This window comes from Phascolarctos cinereus, unplaced genomic scaffold (genome assembly GCF_003287225.1).
Source record: "Phascolarctos cinereus isolate Bilbo 61053 unplaced genomic scaffold, phaCin_HiC Scaffold_726;HRSCAF=1367, whole genome shotgun sequence".
Taxonomy (NCBI): domain Eukaryota; kingdom Metazoa; phylum Chordata; class Mammalia; order Diprotodontia; family Phascolarctidae; genus Phascolarctos; species Phascolarctos cinereus.
The window spans coordinates 115455163-115476895 of NW_027556098.1; the positions used below are offsets into that span (position 1 = coordinate 115455163).

Below are 21733 nucleotides of genomic sequence, written 5' to 3' on the forward strand. Positions count from 1 at the left end.
AGGAATAAACAGCTTTATTGGGCAGCACAGTGAGAGAAATAAAGTAAGACAAGAGATATAAATGACTGGGATGAGACGAGCTCACCAAGAGATGAGGTTCCATAATGCCACCTGTGTTATTATATTCAAAGTGACTCCATTTCCCAGCAGGTAATGTGCTGAGTAGAATAGACTGCAAAGTCAGCTGGGAAATGTACTTTCTATACCCCACAAAGTTCTCATTATCATATGACTACTATGCCCAGACCAATTTCCATGGTAATGCCACGTTCCCTTAATCTCCTTTTCCTATCTATATTACAAAAGGAATTTTTTTAAAAAATCACATTTTCTAGATCCTAAAACGGTCTTCAGGATTTAGCTCACAGGAAGCTTTAGCATTTAGCTCATCTTCAAAAGAGATGATTAAATCTAGGAGATGGAGAGGTGGACTTAGGCCAGTAAGGATCCTTTTCTCACCTTCACCAACCATTATGGACACACAGGGAAGTAAGGACAGGCTGAGATTAGGGTTGCAGTGTAATTTTCCCAGTACATAAGGCCTCCAAGGTTTGACAGGAGAGCTGAGGCAGTATGACTTAGGTTGGGGGAGAGGGATTCAGTCATAGAACTGGACAGGAAGGAGAAAGAATGTTTGCCATACTTGTGGCATTTATGCATTTTCTTATTGTTGTTTGGTTGTTCTTCAGTGGTGTCTGACTCTTTATGATCCCTTTTGGGGTTTTCTTGGCAGAGGTAATGGAGTCGCTTGCCATTTCCTTCTTCAGGTCATTTTACAGATGAGGAAACTGAGGCAAACAGGGTTAAGTGTCTTGCCCAGGGTCACAGAGCCAGTAAGCTGTATTTGACCTCAAGTCTTCCTGACTCCAGGCCTAGCTCTCTACCTACAGTGCCACCTAGCTGCCCATTTTTCTTATTAGTGTACTTCACATCCCTATATCTGGCCCCACTATCTCATGGGCCAAGCAATTCACAGAAGGCATGTAGGGACCTTGAGATGGATAGCTGGGTATCTGGGTTGCTACCCAGACTCTAAAGCAGTATGCAGAAGATTCCTTAGGAATCCTCCTGTGGTTGAAGAGGGGTACCTGGAAGGAAGGCAGGATTGGTTGATGGAGGATAGGGTTACCCAGATGTTGGGGGGAGAATGTGGACCTCCCCCAAAAAGGACATTTCTGGCCGGTCTTTCTTAGGGTTCTGCATGCACTGCTATTGATTTGCCTCCACAGGAACTAAAGTTCTCCTCCCATACCAACCCCCCAAAAGAATCCTTGAGTTGAATCTTTAAGGAGAGAGAGGAGCTAGAGAGTCAGGAGAACAAAGGGGTCGAGGCAGCAGGGACAGAATGATCAAAAGCCAGCAGATGTGAAAAAAGTTGGGAAGCATAGGTCTAGATTATGAAGGGCTCTGAAAGCCAGACAGAGGGGCTTAGATCAAATGCAGTAGGCAATTAGGGGACCATTATCGATTCTTAGGCAGGAGAGAGGCATGATGAAAGCTGCATTTTAAGATGATGATTCTAACAGTGATATTCAGGACCAGGGACCAGGAAGGAAGCCAGCTAAGAAACTGTTGGAGTCACTGAGACAAGAAATCTGAGACCCTGAACTAGGGAAGTAGCAGTGGGAATGGAGAAGATGGAAAAGAATGAGGAATATCCCGAGGGGGAATGAACAATATTTCGTAACTGAAATCTAGTGTATTAAGAAAAGGCAGGGGTCAGAAACAGTTCACAGGTTTTGAACTCAGGAGAATAGTTATGCTATTGACCAAGAAAGGTTAATCAGAGAGGAATCTAGCTAAAAAGAAGATAATGGACTATGCTTGCATATATTGATTTGGAGATGATGGTGGGGCGTAAGGGTAAAAATATCAAGCAAGAAAGAACTATGAATTGTCTTAATAGCTCCAGATGTCCATTTGGTATTATGCAAGAAAAGGACTACATGGTTGGTTCATGCAGCAATGATGCAGCAGTACCACTACGCAGCAGAATCAAAGGTCTAATGTACTGTTTGTGGTAGTAAAGAACCAGAAATAAAGCGGATGCCCATAAATTGAGGACTAGTTAAATAAACTGTGGTTTGTCAGTATAATGAATTTTCACATTTATTAGTGCCAGGGTAGGCAAGTGGGTGATGAACTTCCAAAAGGGTGGCCAGTGCATCTCTTAAAACAGTGGTCAGCAAGAATCAGGGCAGTGAAAAGGTTGTTAGATTTGTCAAGGAGGTCATTGATGACCTAAAAGTAACGAGGGAGACAGAATCCATTCATAGGCAGTTTATTAGGGAGATTGTGGCAAGGAGTGGAGCGGGTACATAGGCCATAACCCCCATGCTCCTTCTTACAGTTCTCTTCCTCTTTTTTTTTTTTTTTTTGGCTAGGCAATGGGGTTAAGTGACTTGCCCAGGGTCACACAGCTAGTAAGTGTTATGTGTCTGAGGCCAGATTTGAACTCAGGTCTTCCTAAATCCAGGGCTGGTGCTCTATCCACTGCGCCACCTAGCTGCCCCCAGTTCTCTTCCTCTTGAGGCAGCTAGATCGTGCAGTGGATAAAGCCCTGGGCCTGGAGTCTGGAAGACCTGGGTTCAAATGTGGCACTGGGCAAGTCACTTAACCTCTGTTTGCCTCAGTTTCCTCAACTTAAAAATGAGGATAATAACAGCACCTACATCGCAGGGTTGTTGTGAGGATCATATGAGGTGATATTTGTAAAGTACTTAGCACAGGGCCTAGCACATGGTAGGCACTATGTAACTGCTTATTCTTTTCTTACCTTCCCTTCCCTTGGCCTTCCACAACACTACGCTAGTATTCAGTGTTGTTCTCTTATTGTTCCCCTCAAGGCTTTTCTTGGTAACTATTGAGAGTATTCCTCAAGGTGTATCTCAGCCTATCCAGTCTTTTCTTCCTGCTCATCTTCTCATTCTTGCAGCTTTTACTCTCACTCTTCATGTTGTACCCCTCTTCCTGTCTTTGATCAGCTGTTCACACTCAGCGATGTCAGTTCTGTCAGCTGCCCAGGTTCAAAACCTTGAAATCATCTTTGGTTTTTTGTCCCTCACATACACCAAGTCCTGTCAGTTCTTCCAGTCTAGTATCTTGTATCTCTTGTATCTGTTCCTTGTTTCCTAACTGGTCACCCTACCTGAGATCTCTCACCACATCAACCCATCCTACATATTGTTGATAGATTAATCTTTATCTATAACACTATTTTGTGGCAACTTACTTAACGTCTTGTAGCTTCTGTTTCCTGTCTATAAAATGAGAGAGTTCTGTTAAGTGATCTCAACACTTCTCTGATTTCTATGTTATGTCATTACTCCATTCAGGAATGTTTTAATGGTTCTGTTTCTATGTGATAAAGTGCAAAACTCTTTAACCTTGCACAGTCAATTTCCAACCTACCTTTTCAGACATTTCTCCTACTATATTGCCTTACTTGAACTTTCTAGACTGATTCCTCACATATCTTGCATTTCTCCATCTCGGTATGTTTGCTCAGTCTGTTCCTTCCATTTGATCCTCCCCCACCCCTATCTTAATCATTTCTATTTGTCAGGGTCCAACCCAGGTCCCTCTGTGAATCCATCACATACCTTTCTGCCCTGCGGTGATCTCATGTCCGTATCCCCCATTTGACCTTTAACCATATGCTGCCATATATTTATGCTTTGACTCCCCTAACAGATTATAAGTTGTCTGTGGGCAGGGCCGCATACATTGTTTTTAACTTGCTCACAGCACCTCAGTTCTGTGATTTGGCCACAGAAGATACTTAGCAAAAATTTGTTGTTTATGACTTATGTATTAGCTAATGTTTATCTGTACCACCTTCCCACCCATTCTCTCATTAGTAAATTCCACTAGGCCCTGATCTGCCCAAGGAGGAATTCAGATAACCAATGGTTCCCAATATTTGTATTTTGCAGTGATGCAGAGAGTCGGAAATTGTGCAAGAAGATGAAAGCTGACCCAAGCACAAAGGACAAAAAAGTGGAATTACTTCACTACAAGTGAGTATGAAGGGATGTGGGGCCCTTGTAATTTCTAAATAGCCATATGAGGCCCTCATCAGTACTAACAGTGAACCCACTAGGTTTGTGTTATTTCGGATGGAGACCTTACATTTTTAACTAACTGACTATGCCTGGCATGAAAAGGAAAACAGAATTGTGGCCCCTCCTGGCCATCCTTTACATCTCAACACTTTTTTCTCTCTCTGTTTGACAGGGATGGTGCGTTTCACACTGAATATAATCGTGCTGTGACATTTAAGGTAAACCAGATTCTTTGATTTTCAGCAGGGGTAGGAGTCTGAATCACTGTTAAGTATTTGGCAGTTTTCTGTTTGAAAGGAAGCAGGGCAAATTGTACAAACAGTTGTTTTGAATCTTATAAAGGGATTTTTCTTTCTTAAGCATCTTAGTAGAATATCTCAAATATATATGTGTGTATACATATATGTATATGCATGTGTGTATATATGTGTAAATATGCATGTGTGTGTGTATATACGTACTTAAAATTCGAATAACAGAAGAATACAGAAGAATGGTCAGTTAACCTGCAGTTATGTAGTGCAATAGTGACATCAAAGCACTGTTGTTACCCAATGGGTGGGGACTTTTCCTTATGGCTCTGAAAGCCTCCCTCATGTCCTGTACTCCTCTCCTATTGTAATGACAACGGTAATGAAATACTTCAGACCAATGATCTTGAGTGCAGGTACAAACTATGTACAGGTTGGAAAGTTACAGATATGTTGTCTCTGTTCCAACTTGGAAAATTGATGGTATCTAATCCAAACCAGTCCCTATCCTTTTGTCTGGGTATTTCTGTTCAGCCCAATTCTGCTTCAGACCCTTCTGCCCATCCCTCATTTTTACCTCTTTTCCAAACTCTGTTTTCTTTTTCTAACTGTAGTTTCTGTTTGTGACTAAGACTGAGTTGCCAGGTCTCTTCTCCTTTTCTAATCTGTTCTCCCAACTGGCCTGGGATCCCTTCTAATTCTGTGGCACTTAGAGCCGTTCTTTATGTTCGGACAGAACCAGAAGATTCCCTGTCCAAGCAGTCCTGGTTATTTCCCAAATAAGCAACGTGGCACATGATTACTTACTTCCTATTTTGCAGTTGTAGTGAGGACTGATGATTTGCAGACTGTGTATCCAAGCCTGCATTAGATTCTGAAATAATCAGATTGATTATACTGGTCGGTTATGGAGAAGGGTAAGCCTCCTTCCTGAGTCACATACCTTGGCTGGGAGTTAGAAAGATGGCACTTGAGCTGAAACTTCCAGGAAGATAAGTATTCTGAGAGTCAGAGATGAGGAACGACTATAAGTCAGGCATAAGGGATGCCTTGTGCAAAGACCCAGAGGCAGAAGATCCAGAGAACAACTGGTGGTCCTGTCAGATCACTGACATTCAGAACTCATGCAGGTAGGTCCCCATGAAGTGAAGATGGAATAGGTCCCATGAAGTGAAGGTGGAACTAGCAGTTCCAGTCACATGGCAGATGGCTCCAAACAATCCTGAGGAATTGTTTGTTTATCCTAGATGTAGAAGGAAACCACTGCAGGTATTTAAGCATGAGAAATAACAGAGTCAGACTCTGCCTTTGGAGGATTAATTAGAAAGACGGAGTAAGTAGGGGCAAAGAGACCAATTAGCGGCCATTCCCATAATCCATGAGATAGATGAAGATGTTTATAATTAACATTGAAATAACTTAAGAAGCTAGAATTGACCCAACAACCCATATATTTGTGATGTGCTTTCTAAAACTTAAGCACAAGATCAAAGAATATGGAAAAGGACCCATATGTACAAAAATAGCTTTAGTAGCTTTTTGTGGTGGCCAAGAGTTGGAAACTGAGGGGATGCCCATCAAATGGGGAATGGCTGAACAAGTTGTGGTATATGATTGTGATGGAATACTATTGTGCTACAAGAAATGATGAGGGGGCTGGTTTCAGAAAAACCTATATGAATTAATACAGAGTGAAGTGAGCAGAATAAGTAACAATAGTATTGTAATGGTGTAAAAGACTTAGCCACTCTGATCAGTACAGTGATCCAAGACAATTCTGAAGGACTCATGATGAAAAATGTTCTCCACCTCCAGAGAGAGAACTGATGAACTCTTGAGTGTAAATTTAAGTATAATTTTTCTTGCTTTTTTTGGTGACATGGCTAATATGGAAATGTTTTGCATGATTTCACATATATAATTGATATAGTGCTTGTCTTCTCATTGGGTGGGGGAGCAGTTGGAGGGAGGGAAAGAATTTGGAACTCAATACCTAAAAAAATAAATAAATAATAAATTGAAGGGAAAAAAGTTTGTTTTTAAAGCCAGTATTTTACCTGCTTTCAGCATTTCTTCACTATCTGAGTCTTTCCAGAGTGATTCACACTCAAATATTAATATAGCAGAATTTTCCCTCTGACCTTATTCAGACTGAAGTGCAGATTAGTCTAGAACTAATTTAGTCTAATCTCTCCCTCTTTTGCCAAGTTTCATATGACTTTGTTTTGCCTAGTGAAAGTGGGACTAATTGTGAAGAAAATATGGATCTTCCTGCCTTCTAGTTCATATCAACTGACTCTGGGGCATCTATTTTGCTGTGTTACCCCTCTGTTAGATTCCTCTTCTCAGCTTTCAAAATTTCCATACAAGGCAACTTAAACAGCATCTTTTAATAACTTACGTTTCTAAACCAAGCTGTATGTTAAATGAAGTTTCCATAAAGGATCTGGGTTTTAAAAAAATGTTACATTTTAAAACATTTTTCATTTTAAAATTTGATACATTTTATATTGAAGATAGATCCTTCTAAATGAATACTCACACAGTCTCCCTTACAAAGTATCTTAGGTAGGGGGCAGCTAGGTAGCACAGTGGACAGAGCTCCAGCCCTGGAGTCAGGAGGACCTGGGTTCAAATTCAGCCTCAGACACGTAATACTTCCTAGCTGTGTGACTCTGGGCAAGTCACTTAATCCCAATTGCCTCACCAAAAAAAAAAAAACAAAAGCGAAGTACTTTAGCTAAAAAAGTTAGCTTATTGATTGTTAATAGAAAGGAAGAATGTAGCTTTTAACTTTGCCCAGACTGTTGTGTCTCAGCAGGCTTATGTTGACATCAGTTCATGTTGTCAGAATTGTTGTATGGGTTGTTCTTTTAGTCCTTCCTGCTCAGCTCAGTATTGCTTCACACAGGTCTTGCCATGCTTTTCTGAATTCTTTATCTTGTCATTCCATTCCATTCCATTTCCACACGCTAATTTGTTCAGCCATTCACCCATCGCTGGATGTGTTTAGTTTCAGCTTGTTGTCAACATCAATGTCTGGATGATTGTTTTTGTCCATAGAGGTCTCAGAGTAGGTAGAGGTCAGTGACATCCTTAGGACATAGTACTCCTGGTGCAGGATTTCTTAACTTTGTATCCATGAACTTGGTTTTTAAAAAAACCATTTTGGTAACTGTATTTCAACATAATTGGTTTCCTTTTTATTTTATTTCCTCTGTATTTTATTTTATGCATTTAAATTTTTTTCTGAAAAGATGTATTGTCTTCCATGTATAATTAGGAAGACATTACATATATCTGCCATAATGTTTAGCTGGGTGATGAGCTGGAGCATCGTATCTTGTTTTCCGAGTGTTCCCAAAGCCTTTCTCCCCTTTGACTGTCCCAGAATCCAGCTCTCAAGAGTAAATAATAGTGAGGCAAAAGATAGCAAGAGCTGTGCGGTGCAGAGTTGCACTGGATCCTTCCCAGCAATTTAGCACCAGAGAAGATGGATTCAGATTTCATTTCAGTTGCTTACTCCCTCTTTGACCCTGGGCAGATCACGTAACCTTCTTGGGCTTTAGTTTCCCCATCTGTAGAATGAGGGGTTTGGTCTAAATGACCCTAGAGGTCCCCTCTAGCTCTAATTCTGTGAACCTATAGTATTTGCCATATTGTGAAAACTTTACTGTAGCCCACACTGTAGCACCTGCACAGTTACTGTTTTTCCTTTCTCCCCATCTGAACTTACTTCACCCCTCCCAACCTCTACCAAGATACTCAGAGAGATCATTCAACTTCATTTAAATAAGAATTAGCCTCGAAGTGATTGTCCAAAGCTCAAAAGATTGTCCGTATGTTTAATTTCTTCAATTAAAAGATGCCATTTCCGTCAGCCCCGTTTGTTCTCTTCTCATGGCTGTGAGGCAAGGCTACATTGTCAGTGGGTGAAAACTTACCAAGCACTTAGTGGGATGTATCCTGAATGGCAAAAATGAGAAGGGGACCGCAAGTGCCTTCGTGTGGCCCTGGTTGAAGGAACTCTGGCCTATCTTTGACTATGGGCACGTAAGGCATTTGGGAGGGCTCAATCTGAGCCATGCCTTCTCGGGTACCTCCTGATAAAAGGGTTGGCATCTGTCCAGGAAATGATCCCTTTGGTTTCAGTGGAAAGAAAGGTTGGTTCTTCTCTTCTGATGCCAGAAGGTACTTCACAGCTTTTCTTCTTTTGGCTGGATGGGAAAATTGAATGAATTAAGTCCTTCTGATTCTTGGCCCTCCTCTCTATTCTTTCATAACAGCTGTTTCTAGATAACAGATTCTCAAAATGAGACAAGTCTCCCTAAGGCCCTCTCCAGGAATTTACTAAGTGAATAAGAACTAAGAATGTAATCCCATTTGGAGGATTCTCTCCTGTCATCCCCTCCTGCCCCAAGACTGTCACTGTTCACTGAAGCTTGCTAAAAAGGTGTCCTTAGAATTGGAAGGCACTTGCTTGGGCAGATCAGGAAAAGCTGAGGATTTTATCTTGCTTAACATAGAGTTTGGCATCTCTCCTAGCCTGGCTTGGAGGGAGGGTGGTCCAGGTGACATTTAGCACCCTTTTGTGTTTGCTGCTTTCCTCAGACCTGTTCACTTTCCCCTCCTTAAGGTTCTTCAAAGGAAAAGGGATGGCCATTCTTCGCTCCCTGTTCTACCAGGACTGAAAGCAAACCTACTAAGGGGGATCCATAAGTAATTACTAGTTTGTAACTTCCTTTACTTCCTCTTTGCTCCAGTGTTACTGAGCTATCAACCAGTATCAAGCATTTTGATTGATAGTTCAGCCTCTAAGTGACAGTGGATACAGAACCTCAGAGGATGGTTAGCAGCCTGACCTCCCTTTTCATTCAAGATTTAACACAAGATGGCCTTACTCGTTAGTCTGACGTAGCGGCTCTTGAGCTGTTGCTTCAGAAATGCTGGAACAAGTGTGATCAGTGTAATCCCTCAGATGTTGCTTACTATCTCCTGTTACTTCATAAGTAACTTGGTGAAAACCAAGGGGAAGATTGGAGGGGACTTTCATCTGGGGCCTTTGAACTGTGCAGTACCCCAAGAGAAAGGAGTGATCATGTCACTTTCTTGCTTGTACCTTTCAAATGAATTAGAAAATTAAGACAATTATTAAAATAATAAAGGCCCCCTAACTCCTTTTTCATTAAGCACCTATCATAAGATAAGAGATTTTATTTAGAGCTGGAAGGGATCTCAAAGATCATCTAATCCAGTGTTACTTTTTTTTTTTAATAAATACATGAGAAAACTGAGGCCTGAGAGATTCAGTGATTTATCAGTTCTTTATTACCATAAACTTTTGCAGGTGATAAGATGCTAAATAATGTAGAGAAGAAGTAGTGCAGACATAAACATTTTCTTCAAGGAGTTCCCAGTTGGGGACATTGATGCAGGCAGACATGGAGAGGATGATATACATTAATTAACATGAGGCTAATATAAGTACTAACCAGGTAACAATCTGTTAAGATTACATGATTGTGTTATATATAGGCAGTCTCAATGACATAGGGAGTGGGAAAGAGTCAAGGGAGTTTGCTGTTTAGACAGGGTAGAGTAGGAGTAAGTTGTCACCTCTTTTCCAATTAGGGGAGGCATCTTTGAGGAGAGGAGATTTTGTAATTGAGGCCTAAATGTGTCATTCTGGTTTGAAATGTCTAAACAATTGCCTTGTTGTCTGTAGATACAGCCTACACATGGATCAGTTTGACCAGAGTGAGTGAAAGGGCCTGTTTGAAAACTTGGGGGAAGGAAGGAAAGTAATGGGTTGTAGTGGGTTCTTTTTCTTTTTTGAAAGACAGATTCAGTATTGGATCTTGGCTGTGTAGTTGTATCAGCCATGAGATTATGGGTGACACGCTCCCTTGCATGTACAAGGGAGAAGAGCAGGGTACTCTGGGTGTTCATATCTCCCAGATAAAATGCTTTTTTCTGTCTTCTTTCCTATTTTAGTCCATAGTGGCCTTTCTGAAGGATCCAGAAGGAGCCCCGCTTTGGGAAGAAGATCCTGAAGCTAAAGATGTTGTCCACATTGACAGTGAAAAGGTATTCCATTTCGCCAAACTGAATGTGTTCTTATTTATGTTGGAATTTACTTCTGTACTTGAGTCCAGGCTGTTGTGAGTCACTTGAGAATAAAATAAACAGAGTAAACTGAGGAAATTCAGAAAACTGAAATGCTACAATATTTCACACCGCTTACACTTTCTTCTAGGGGAGTTGGCCTAGTAGGCTTCGTGGGTGGAAGTTGAGGGAGGGGGCTGGATCTTATGTGCTTATTTCATTTTCTGAAGTTTAAATGATAGAGGGTAACAGACTGCCTGCCATTTCTGTCTTTTTAGCTTGTTTGCCAATAATAGTAAGTTTGTGTGGATGATGATTCTTCTAGGAACAAAGCTTCTTTATGACAAAAGTTGGCTGTGATTTTTTTTAAACTAAGCTCTTCACAAATCATGCAAAGCAATGTTGGCATGTATTATACAGCTAAGTGGTATTTTTTTTTATCAGATTGCATGGGACAAAAACATTCAATTTGGTGCCCAGTTGGAGATAAATGGGACCACACCCTAGCAAAGTTGTAAAGCAGGTGTCTAGCCACTTCTGTTTCTGTGCTTTCCTATTCTTGATGGTGACTTCTCATATTTTAGGACGACAGTGTCCTCTTGTTTTTTTTATACCCTTTTTCCTATCAAAATAGTGCCATCATTATTTTATTGGCTGGTTACCCTTTAGAGTGAGTTCATTTCCTTCTTTGTGAGTTACATTTTAGGTTATTTCCATTTTGAGCCTTTCACTGTAGGACAAAAGACATTGTCACTGTTAAAGAAATTTCAAGTCTCAGCAAGTAGGTGGAGAAAAAAATTTTAAGGTGTAGTGTACACCCTGACATCACTTCAGCCTAATTTCATCCCTTTATGGTGACTTTGTGATGGAAAGGGCGTAGGGGATGGTCTTCATTCACTCCTGTTTCCCTGGCCCACTTCAGCTGCTGTATACCTATTCTCATGAATTGCTAGGGATAGAGGATTATAGGTATTGGTCTCTTTCAGGGCTTGGAGCCTTTCCTGGTATGCTCAATAGGCTCCCTTTGGTAAACTATCCCTTTACCTGCTTTGCTTCCTTCCCTGCCTGAACATAGCTCATGATCTTCCCTACTGTTCCTGACCTTAATCCCTTTGTCCCAGCACTCCTAAATACATATTTTGGGGCTTGTATTTTTTTAAACATGTTTCCTATTGTTTCTATTGCTTTGATGATATTTTCTTATAATGTTCTTTTTCTGATGTCCTGAGTTACATCCTCTTCTTTTGTAGAGGTAGTATTCTAAAGTGAATTTAGCCCTGGTGGAATATGGGTTACAGTTAGTGGAAGGGTCTAAGTACCCAAACAGTTAACTTCCAGTTACTTGATTTTGGCAAATGTTTCAGCCCTCATAGACTTCCTCCTGTTGTGAACATACTTATGGGTTCCCTTTCCTCTTTGTCAGTTGTTTTCAGTTTCAGAGATGGGACCTCATTTTAATGTTAAGTTATTCTGAACTCAGCTGGAGAGTATATCTGCTACCCAGAAAGGTCAAGAACCTTGGAGGGTATGCGGGACACTGGGTCCTAGTTGAGAGACCTTGGAGAAGTTAACATAACTCCTCTGAGTCTCTGAATGGAGTTTTCCCTTCAACAAAATGCCACACAGCCTTGCTGAATCTGAAGCTCTGAGTCCGTGTAGCGTGTATCCCTAAACCAAGCATGCCTCATGTCTTATTGTCCCTGTTTTGGATCATCCATGGTAGCTCCCCAGTCCATTAGCATAGATCCTTGGGAGGTATCCGATATCTCAGATATGTATGTGTGTGTGTGTGTGTGTGTGTGTGTGTGTGTAGCTGTGATCTTTCTTAGAAATCTTGGCTTATGTAAGAAGCCATTCATGTTTTGTAGAATGGATGCTAACATGTTTTCCTTTTGTACATACATTAAGGTAACTTGGGTTTTAAATTAAGGTTTTTAAAAATTTGACTCGCCTTTTTACAAGTACTGCTGTACGTGTTCTCTCCTGTGTCATGACTTACATACATTTCTGTTTTTTCCTGTCAGGAATTCAGACGGGTTGTGAAGAAGGATGACAAACCTCTTCTGATGATGTTCTATGCCCCTTGTGAGTGACCAGAGATCTGGATTAAGGGACGTGGTTGATCTTTGGTTCCTTTCCCTCCGTAAGAGCTGGGAATGGGAAGTAGGCTTTCCTCAGATGCTCTCTTTTATCCCAGAGGAAACACATGATTGTTCCCCAGTTGTTTGTTCCTCTTGTCATTGCTGTTCTTTCCTTTCAGAAGCCCTGACGCCACACGTGAAAGTTTCCTCTTCTTGGTGATCCTGCTCCTTTCACATTCTAAAAGACTGTTTTTATTTCCAGTCCCTGCAGTTGGTCACTTCCCTCCTTGAGCTCAGGACATAGGATGCCTTTGCTCCTTGGGGTGGGATGCCGTGTCGCTGTGTCACTGAGTGACCAGGTAGAAAGTAAAAGTGTGCCAGTGGTGCCTGCACTTCATCTGAGATCAGTGTGCTAGAGTGTAGAAAAACGCTGGACTCTAGGACCAGGCAGGAAACCAGGCTTGGCTCTGCCACTTATCAGCTGGGAGACCTTGGCTAAGCCGCCAGGCTCCTCTGTAGCCTCAGTTTCCTCATCTGTAGGGTGATTAGTTAATCCATTCTAACCCTAACATTCTATGTAATACAAGATTTTTAAAAGATGTTGAAAGGGTATGTGCATGTATGTGTGTGTGCATATAAATATGGGGACATAGTTTTGAGGAGATGGGTGTATTTGAGTGTTGGGATTTGGATATAAGCACATGAAGGTTAACATTGTCCTATTTCTCGTCTGCCGTTTGAAGTCAGCTTCTTCTCTGAAGCCTTTTTTTAGCAAAATCTGTTCTCCTTCCCTTAATTCTTGGTGCACATAATCATCATTAATATCTCATGTTTACTGTTGCCAGAAGAGTTGGCATTTGAACCCAGCTCCTTGGATTCCACATTCCATGCTCTCTCCACTCTCCAGCACTTCCCTAGAGCTGTGTGGGCCTTTGGTCCTGGAGCACCAGTAAGAAATCCTCTGCTCCAGGCTCCCTTTATTTTCTAAGGGACCCCATTTCTGCTTTCTAGGCAAGCTTATTTTGGAAGACTTTATCAGCTGCCGTTTTGGAGAAGCCCTATATGCTCTGGATGTTTTGCTTTGTTTTCTTTTTTAATATCATCAATCTTCTAAGTTCTCTTCGACTTATCTCTCTCTCTGCCACAGATTACCTTCCTGAGGGCCCATCTGTGTATCATCCTCACTTGGTGGCAATGACTTCTCTTTACGTAATCCCATTGGGTTGATGATTCAGAACTTGAAGTGCAGGTAGGGTATTCTGAGGAAGTAGCCAGAGATAATTAGTTTAAGTTTAAACTGGATGTATCTTGTTCCGTATTGAGTGGGTGTACTCCTGAGGCCTGATGGGGAAACTGGGAGATAATAATGCTCTGAGATATGTTAGGTTGGGCTGAACTACAGGACTATAGTCATTCTCTCTGGGAATCACCTCTTGAATTTTTCTGATAGGAGGACAGGCAAGATGGTAGATCCACCCTCAGAGGGTTCAAGCTTATGGTAAGAGAGCAGATGCTATTTCTCTTCAGTCCCATCCTTATAAACCCACCCACAGTCCCTTTAGGGTTTACTTTTAGCAGCTGTCATTTTGAGAGCCTGGTACCAAAAGCATTCTTTTATCCTTCTGGTGGGAGCCCAGCTGCATCGCACCTTTACAGCCTCTATTCTCTTCCAGTGGTGGGAAAAACCTGTTGGTGATCAGATAATTTTCCACCAAACCTCCCTAGTCACTGATATTGTTTAAGCCATTCCTTCCGCAGGTCTCCACTGTTCTTATTTCTGGTACAGATGGGGGGGGGTGCAGGTTTCTTTGAACCTCATCCACATAATCCCTTCCCAGGATAGTCCACTGATATTCACTTCGCATATTTATCTAGGCTTATTTCCCTAGAGAATGTGCATCCAGCTGAGCTCACTGGTGTTGTCCATTTTTTTTCCTTTTCATCTTTATGGATCTCCATTGTGGAGACAGGCTCCCCAGGTAATTCTTTGTTCTCTTCCTTCACATTTTTCATTACCAAGATGATGAAGAATCAACCAAGGGATGAGTGAATAGTATAAACAAACATTTCTGAGATCTGAATTTTTAGAGGTTTTTCTTTTCCCTTTGCAGAAAGGAGATGCTGCAGCCTTTCTACCTCTCCTAGTCTGTCTGGCTTAACATGCCAGTTCAGGAGGTGGTAGAGAGAAAGGTAGCAAGAGTGACTGTATCAAACACCATTCCTGGTCATAGCAAGAGTGACCATATCAAACATCATTCCTTGTAGGGAATTTGAAGTGAAGAAACCTCTCATCACTTCAGATCAGCGGCTACTTTATACCTTTGAGAGAGGCTTAGGGCACTGAATTCTTGAATGACTCACCCGGGATCCCACAGAGGTGTTACTTGAACTCAGGTCTTTTTCACTGTGAGGCCAGCTTTATCTGTCATAGCACTCTGCTTCTTCTGTAGCCCTGAGCATTTGAGAATTTCAACCCTGTTCTCTAAGATGTACTCCAAGATGAGGAAATTCTCCCATTTTCCTTATCCTACTCACTTCCTGCTGAGACGTTAGCCTGAAGTAGTCCTTGGCAGCACTGACAGTACTGACACATGGCCCCTTTGTCCCACTGTAGTTCATGGAGATGGGAATCTGCCGTTTGACACTTCACATGGCTTCTTCTTCAGCTTCTGAGGCTATCAGACACTTCTCAAAACCTGTTTCAGCACGGCATCTGTTAAATTACCAAGCAATCTGGTCCTTTAGGAACTGTGTGTGTCTAACTGTCTCTTCTTTTGCATGATCATTGTAGAATACTTAATGTGATTTAAGGGCAGGGGGAGTTTAAATGATGTCAAAATGACCTCTATGATTTATGCTGTATGTGTGATGCCTGAGATTTTGAGCTGTTCATTGGGCAGTGAATGGACTGGGCAGTTTAGGAGGCTGGTACCAAACTGAAGTCATTCAATATAGTTTAATGTTGTAGTGAATTATTTTCCTAACATGTAAAACCAAGTTTCAGAATATCAGTTACACATACAGTTAATATCAAACAACTTAACATTTGTTATTTAACAGGTGTTGGCTCTGTCAATCCAATTAGATTGTAAGTGACTTGAAGTCAAAGGAGTATGCCTTTCATTATCTGATAGCATGGTATACTAGAAAAAGAGCTGGCTTCAAGGTCAGAAACACCTGAGTTTAAAGCCCACCTCTTGACATATATTAGCTAGGTGACCCTGGACAAGTCACTGGACCTCTCAGTACCCTTAGCAACTGTAAGGGTACAGAGAAGGTAAAAATCTGCATTGTTAAATATAGTTTCCTCCTAGGTAGTTCAATACATTGATGAAAATATAGGTCTAGACAGCATTGTCGAGCATAGTGCTAGACCCATAGTAGATACTGTGCTAATACTTGTTGATTCAGTTTCTGGAGATGGGGGTAATAATAACAGCTGCTTCACAGGGTTGTTGTGAGGGTCAAATAAGATAGTATTTATAAAGCACTTAGCATAGTGCCTGGCACAGAATAAGAGCTTAATAAAAACTCCCATCCATCTTTCCATTCAGTAGCTTATGTGACCCTGAGCAAATTAATCTCTGGTTCTCAGTTTCCTTATTGCTAAATTGGAGAGGATTGAACTAGGTGGTGTATCTTAATATCTAATACTTAAATTCAGTATTGTCTAGATATCCGAGTCCCCAAAACTGTGATTTTATGATTGCATAGGGTGGGAAGGAAGGGTTGAAGATAATCTCAGGTCATGGATAACCATGTTTGACTTTTCTCTTGGTTGTGATGCAGGGTGTGCCATGTGTAAGCGGATGATGCCATCTTTCCAGCAGGCGGCCACAGAACTGAAAGGCACCCATGTAAGTGAGATGCTGTTTGCCGGGCACTAGGGTACGAGTCTTTACTGAAGGTTAGGGGAGGGAATGTTGTATGAGCAGAGTAAGGGGGAAAGAGACATTTTAGGAAATAGAAGCATTGACTCAGATCCTAAAGGTGGTGGGTCTGCTGAATGGAAAAAAAAGGCCCTATGTACACTTAGTGTAATATAGGGCTAAACACGTTCTGTGATGTGAGAGATCTCTCAGTTCTTCAAAGAAAAGCCATTCTGAGGAGTCAGCAGCAGGCTGGTGCATAGCCTGGGGATTGGGGGGAGTCCACTGCAATCCAAAAAAGGGTAACAGATGAGCAAATAGTGAGGAAAATACAGATAGTATACAAGCAGGTCAGGAATCGTCTGTGGAGTGGACCATTCCAGCAGTAGTAAACCAGAAATAGTGACGCAGTGGGGGAGGGAGAACGAGTCACAAGGGCATTAAAACATCGATCGGTGAGAATCAATGAGGATAGAAGGGACGGGCTAATACTGGTCTAAGGTTAGGATCATGAAGTCATCTCCATAAAGCTGATGGTTAAAGTTGTAGGGGTAAGTGACATAGCCAGAGGAAAAAGGATAGAAAGAAAAAAGAGAGAGGTAAGGTCAGAACTTGGGGGTGCCTTCACTTTAAGAAGTTAAATTCTGAAGTCAGTAAAGAGGAAGAAACTACCAAAGAGATAGGAGTAAGAACAAGGAAACATAAGAGAATTTCCAGAAGGGGTGGAGTGGTCAACAATGTCTGCTTACTACATAGAGATCGATCAGGATGAGAACAAGAAAGAGCCACTGGGCTTGAAAATGAGGTCACTGGTGACTTTTGGTGGAGGGGTGGGGGATCAGAACGATCGCAAAGGGTTAAGGAGAAAATGAAGGCGTCAGGTGTAGACCACTTCTCCCAGAAATTTGATAGTGAAAAGATTGGACTGATTGAATAGGATGGATGGGGAGAATCAAGCATATTTATAAATAGATGGAGCCAAGGAAGGAGCCAAGCTAGAGAAATTGGAAGGTAAAAGAAAGAATATGATAAATGAAGTAGTGTCCTAGAGGAAATGGAGGAGAAATGCAATCAAAAGCAAAAATAGAAGGATTAGCCTTATTCAGCATTAGCGATCTCTCTTCTTTATTCACCAAAGGGAAGGTGAGAGTTAGTAATGATGCTGAGTTTTTCAGAGTGGGGGAGGAAAGTTGAGAGAGCCCATGTTTGATGGCCTTAGTCTTTTTATGAAAATTGATTTAGCTGTCTCTTTTTAAGGGTGTGTTTGAGGGCTATGTTTGAGAGATTGAGGAGCGGGGAGAAAGTTCAAATTGATCATAATCTACTTAAGGGAAATAAAGTTGGATGAGAAGCATGTGCCCTAATCATGGGGTTTGTTTAGAGAACAGGGATTAACCTGTTTTGGCCTGGAGCATGGGGAGCATGGACATGGGGGCATAGCAGGGGATAAAGTTAGGCCATGTTGTGGAGGGCCTTAGGAAGTTTAATCTTCTTGAAGCTTGGATTGGAGGGTGAGACTGGAGACAGGCAGGTCAGTTAAGTGGTGGTTGTCCTGTTCCAGAAGGAAGCAGAAATGACTTGAACTAGAATGGTGACAGTAAAAATGGAAAGGAAGGGATGGATCCAAGAGATATTTTAAAGAATTGATAGGACTCAGGGATTGGCAGCAGGGACAAAATAGGGGAGAAGAATAAAGCATTACTGAGGCTACAAAACTGGGTGACTGGGAGAATAATGGTGTCATTGAGAAAAATAAGCATCAGGCGGAAGGACTGACTTGTTGGTGGGGAAACTACCATGGGGGGGTGTGGAGTTGAGTTTGAGTAAAAGGTAGGATATTTCACTAAAATATAGGACTATAGTTTGGATGAAAACTCAGGACTGGAAATGTTCATTTGGGTGTAATTGGAATGGAGATGATAACTAGAGCTATGAGAAAGAATGAACTCTCTTGGGCAGAGTAGTAAAGGAAGAAAAATTGGACCAAGAACTCAACTTTGAGGAAGGCCTGCATTTGGGAGGAATTAAAAAGAAACATCAAGAAACAGCCAGATTTGGGAGGTTATTCTAAGAATTTATCTCTGGTTGGTGAAGTTTTTCTTCCTATCTTTCCTACTTAATATGTGAGCCTATTTCCTCTTGCTTTGCCTCAGTGTTAATTAAAAACAGCTAATCACTATTCCTTTCAGGAAAATCTTTTAAATACTTAATGCCTTAGGTTTTAAGGTTAGAAGGGACTTTAGCGATTATCTCATCCAGTTTTTAATTTTATAGATGAGGAAACACTGCCTGGGAAGTAGCAAGACTTGCCCAGGGTCTTACAGATGGTAACTTAATTTTTAAAATGTAAAACTTGTGTTACAAATGGACCTCTAAGCTCTTAAGTTTTAAGGAATTTGGCTTTTTTTTTTTTTGGTTATGGTTCTTCTGGCATATGAAAACTAGGCATGCTGGAGAACAAAGGAGATGGAGTCATCAACCTGATTGACAGAACAAAAAACATATGTTCTCTGGGCCTGGTGTCCTTCATAGTACTGGATGTAGTAAACACGAATTTTCAGAAAACGCCATAAGAAACAAGAATCCACTCCCACCTCTTCCTCTTCCCCACCAAAACCCAAACAAACCAACAACTCGTTGCATCCAACATTTTGCTGGGTGAGACGTTGCATAAACTTGGTAGCAGTTTCTGTCCCTTCTTCTGATGTTTTAAAAATCATCTTCAGGTACTCATGAAAACTGAAGCCTTGATTTGATTGAGGCAAGCTTCTCCTACTCTATTAGGTTATTTCTTAATTTGCTTTGAGTATTTCAAGCAGTAAATTAGCCTCTTTCACATGCTATAATAATAGATAGAGGAATCAAAGCAAGAAGAGTCAGAAGCTGTCTCATGCTGCTGTTACTTTGAAAGAGTAATATTCTTGGCAGAATCCCAGCCTGCCTTACAAGATGGGACATTGGACGGTGCTCTGTATTCTGTAAGTGTTTTGTAGTCCAGTCAGACAGCTGCAGAGCCCTCTTCACTCAGATTTCTGCCTTTGAATAATGGGATCCAAGAGATTGGTCACAATGGACTGGGTGAAGACAGAACTCTTCCTGTCTAGTCAAGCCACTCCCATTATTACTCTCCGTGTTTATGGAAATACACGGAAACTCTGGAAAGCAGTTGCTGTTCTGGGAACTGTTAGGTAAAGATGTCTCACAGAGACGTGATTTGGGTCCAATACCTGTTGAAGTTGCCTCTACATGAATCTTCAGTCAGAGCAAGTTCTTTGGTTGAACCTAGAAGATATTGCTGTTGAATACTGTACTCCTTACACTTGTGGTGATTTTAAAGAGCCTCTCCTGTTATTTTCTCTCAGATAGCTTGGGTTTTTACTAACTGGCAAAAGACATTTCTTATTACCACGGTTTACCACAGAATTTGTATCTCTCTTTGATTCTTTTTCACTCTCTTCTTGCTTCTGGAAGGCAGCAGCTCTATTAGGAGTTTTTACGTGACTTGTATTTTCTTGGTTACTGTCCCGTGTGTCACCCCTTCATTTTCCTCTCCATTCAAGTGAACCTCTTTGCTCCTATCTGCAGACTCAGGCCTGAGCACTCTCCTCCCTTAGCAGGAAGTACAGGCAGGTGATGCATTTACGTCTCACTTCAGCAAAATGTCTAACATCTGCTTCGGCTTTGGCAGATGACCCTCCTTGCCTTTCTTTGCACTTTCCCACCCCTCATGACTCCCTTTCACCCTTGAAGCTACAGACCCAGTTACTGCTTGGAACTCACTTCCTGACTTTCAACACCATCTTCTCCTTAATGGAGTCTTCCAGAGTCTCTAGTGGCCTTGAAGAGATAGTCAACTCCTAGCTCCGTTCCTTTACATTCTCCAGTCTTTCTGATGGTATAGCTCATGTCCTCCTTGCCCCTGGGTCCTGGCCCTACTTCCTATAGTGAAAGAATAATACCCTAATGTTGTCGAGAAATAGATTCTTAAACAGAAATTTAAGTGTTTTTCTGAAATACAGGTCAGTCTTCTTGTATGTAACTCTTTGTGTATCTAGAGACTGACTATTAATACATTTCCATCAGGTCTTTTGGTCATTCAGTGAATGAACATTGTTAATAGTTGCCAGGCACTGTGCTTTTACCACAGGGTCTAAGTAAAAAGATAAGGGAGATAGGAGAGCCATTGAAGGCAACCTTATTCACAAGAGGAGGAACCAGTGACACCACCTAAATTAAAAGAAGTACAAATAATTAGGGGTGCTCTTAAGAGTAAAGATAAGCATGTGGTTATGGTTGGAAAACATCAAGCCTAGTATCATTTGCCTTTTAAGGACTCCTGTGAGACTTTGAAACTTAAAACTTTTATAGCTTCCTTGTTTTTGTTTGCACTAAGAGCCCCAAAGACTGTGTGCTTGTTTCAGGAACAGGAATGTAGCAGATAAGCTGTGAGACTGGGTGGGTCAGGGAAAGCAAGAAACCCTCGTTAGAAGGTCCAAGCCCACTAGTGAAAAGGGAAGCACCAGGCCAAAAAGAGAAGAAAAGGAAAGCAGTGAAATGGGCAATGACTTGGGACAAAGGAGAGCTGGAACTAGGGCTAGACGAGGTAGGTAGCAGCCTAGGACGTGGTGCTGGCAGGGTGTTACAAGGGACACCTTTTTTTGCTTGTTTTTTAAAAAGTTTTTATATTTATATTTAACATTTTTTTAAAAAAGTTTTTGAGACTTGAATTCTCTCTCTGCCTTCACTCCTCTTGCATTGAGAAGGCAAAACAATATGATATCAATTATGCATGTGCAATCATACAAAATATATCTCTATATCAACGTTACCAAAAAAACCAAGACAAAACAAGAAAATAAAGTGTAAAAGTATGCTTCAGTCTTCATTCAGAGTTCATCAGTTCTCTCTCTAGAGGTGGATAACATTTTTCATCAAGAGTCCTTCAGAATTGTGTTGGATCATTGTCTTGATCGGAGTAGCTAAGTCTTTCACAGTTAATCATCTTTACAATATTGTTGTTACTGTGTATGATGTTCTTCTGATTCTGCTTACTTCATTTTGCATCAATTCATTTAAGTCTTCCCAGGTTTTTCTGAAATCATCATGCTTATCATTTCTTGCAGCAGCATTCTATCCCAGTCACATACCACAGCTTGTTCAGCCATTCCCCAGTTGATGGGCTTCCTCCAGGAGGAACACTTTCAAAAATATACTTATTTATTTCCATGTGCCTCTAAAATCTGTCCTTCCTTCTGCATCCCCCAACCCCCACCATTGAACAGAAGAAAAAAATGAAAACCCTCATCATAAACATATACAATCCAACAAAACATATATGTATGTTTGTCTCTGCGTTTTGAAGT

General features: G+C 41.3%; 1 protein-coding gene across 1 annotated transcript in view; it reads left to right on the forward strand.

Annotated features, from left to right (window-relative positions):
* The window catches only part of PDIA5 (protein disulfide isomerase family A member 5), a 167148-nt gene that overhangs the window by 78204 nt on the left and 67211 nt on the right, over positions 1–21733 (forward strand). The window contains exons 4-8 of the mRNA XM_020985963.2: positions 3936–4019; positions 4237–4282; positions 10310–10402; positions 12445–12505; positions 16291–16358. Of these exons, the coding sequence (XP_020841622.1) occupies positions 3936–4019; positions 4237–4282; positions 10310–10402; positions 12445–12505; positions 16291–16358 (352 nt within the window). The remainder of the gene's footprint in view (positions 1–3935; positions 4020–4236; positions 4283–10309; positions 10403–12444; positions 12506–16290; positions 16359–21733) is intronic.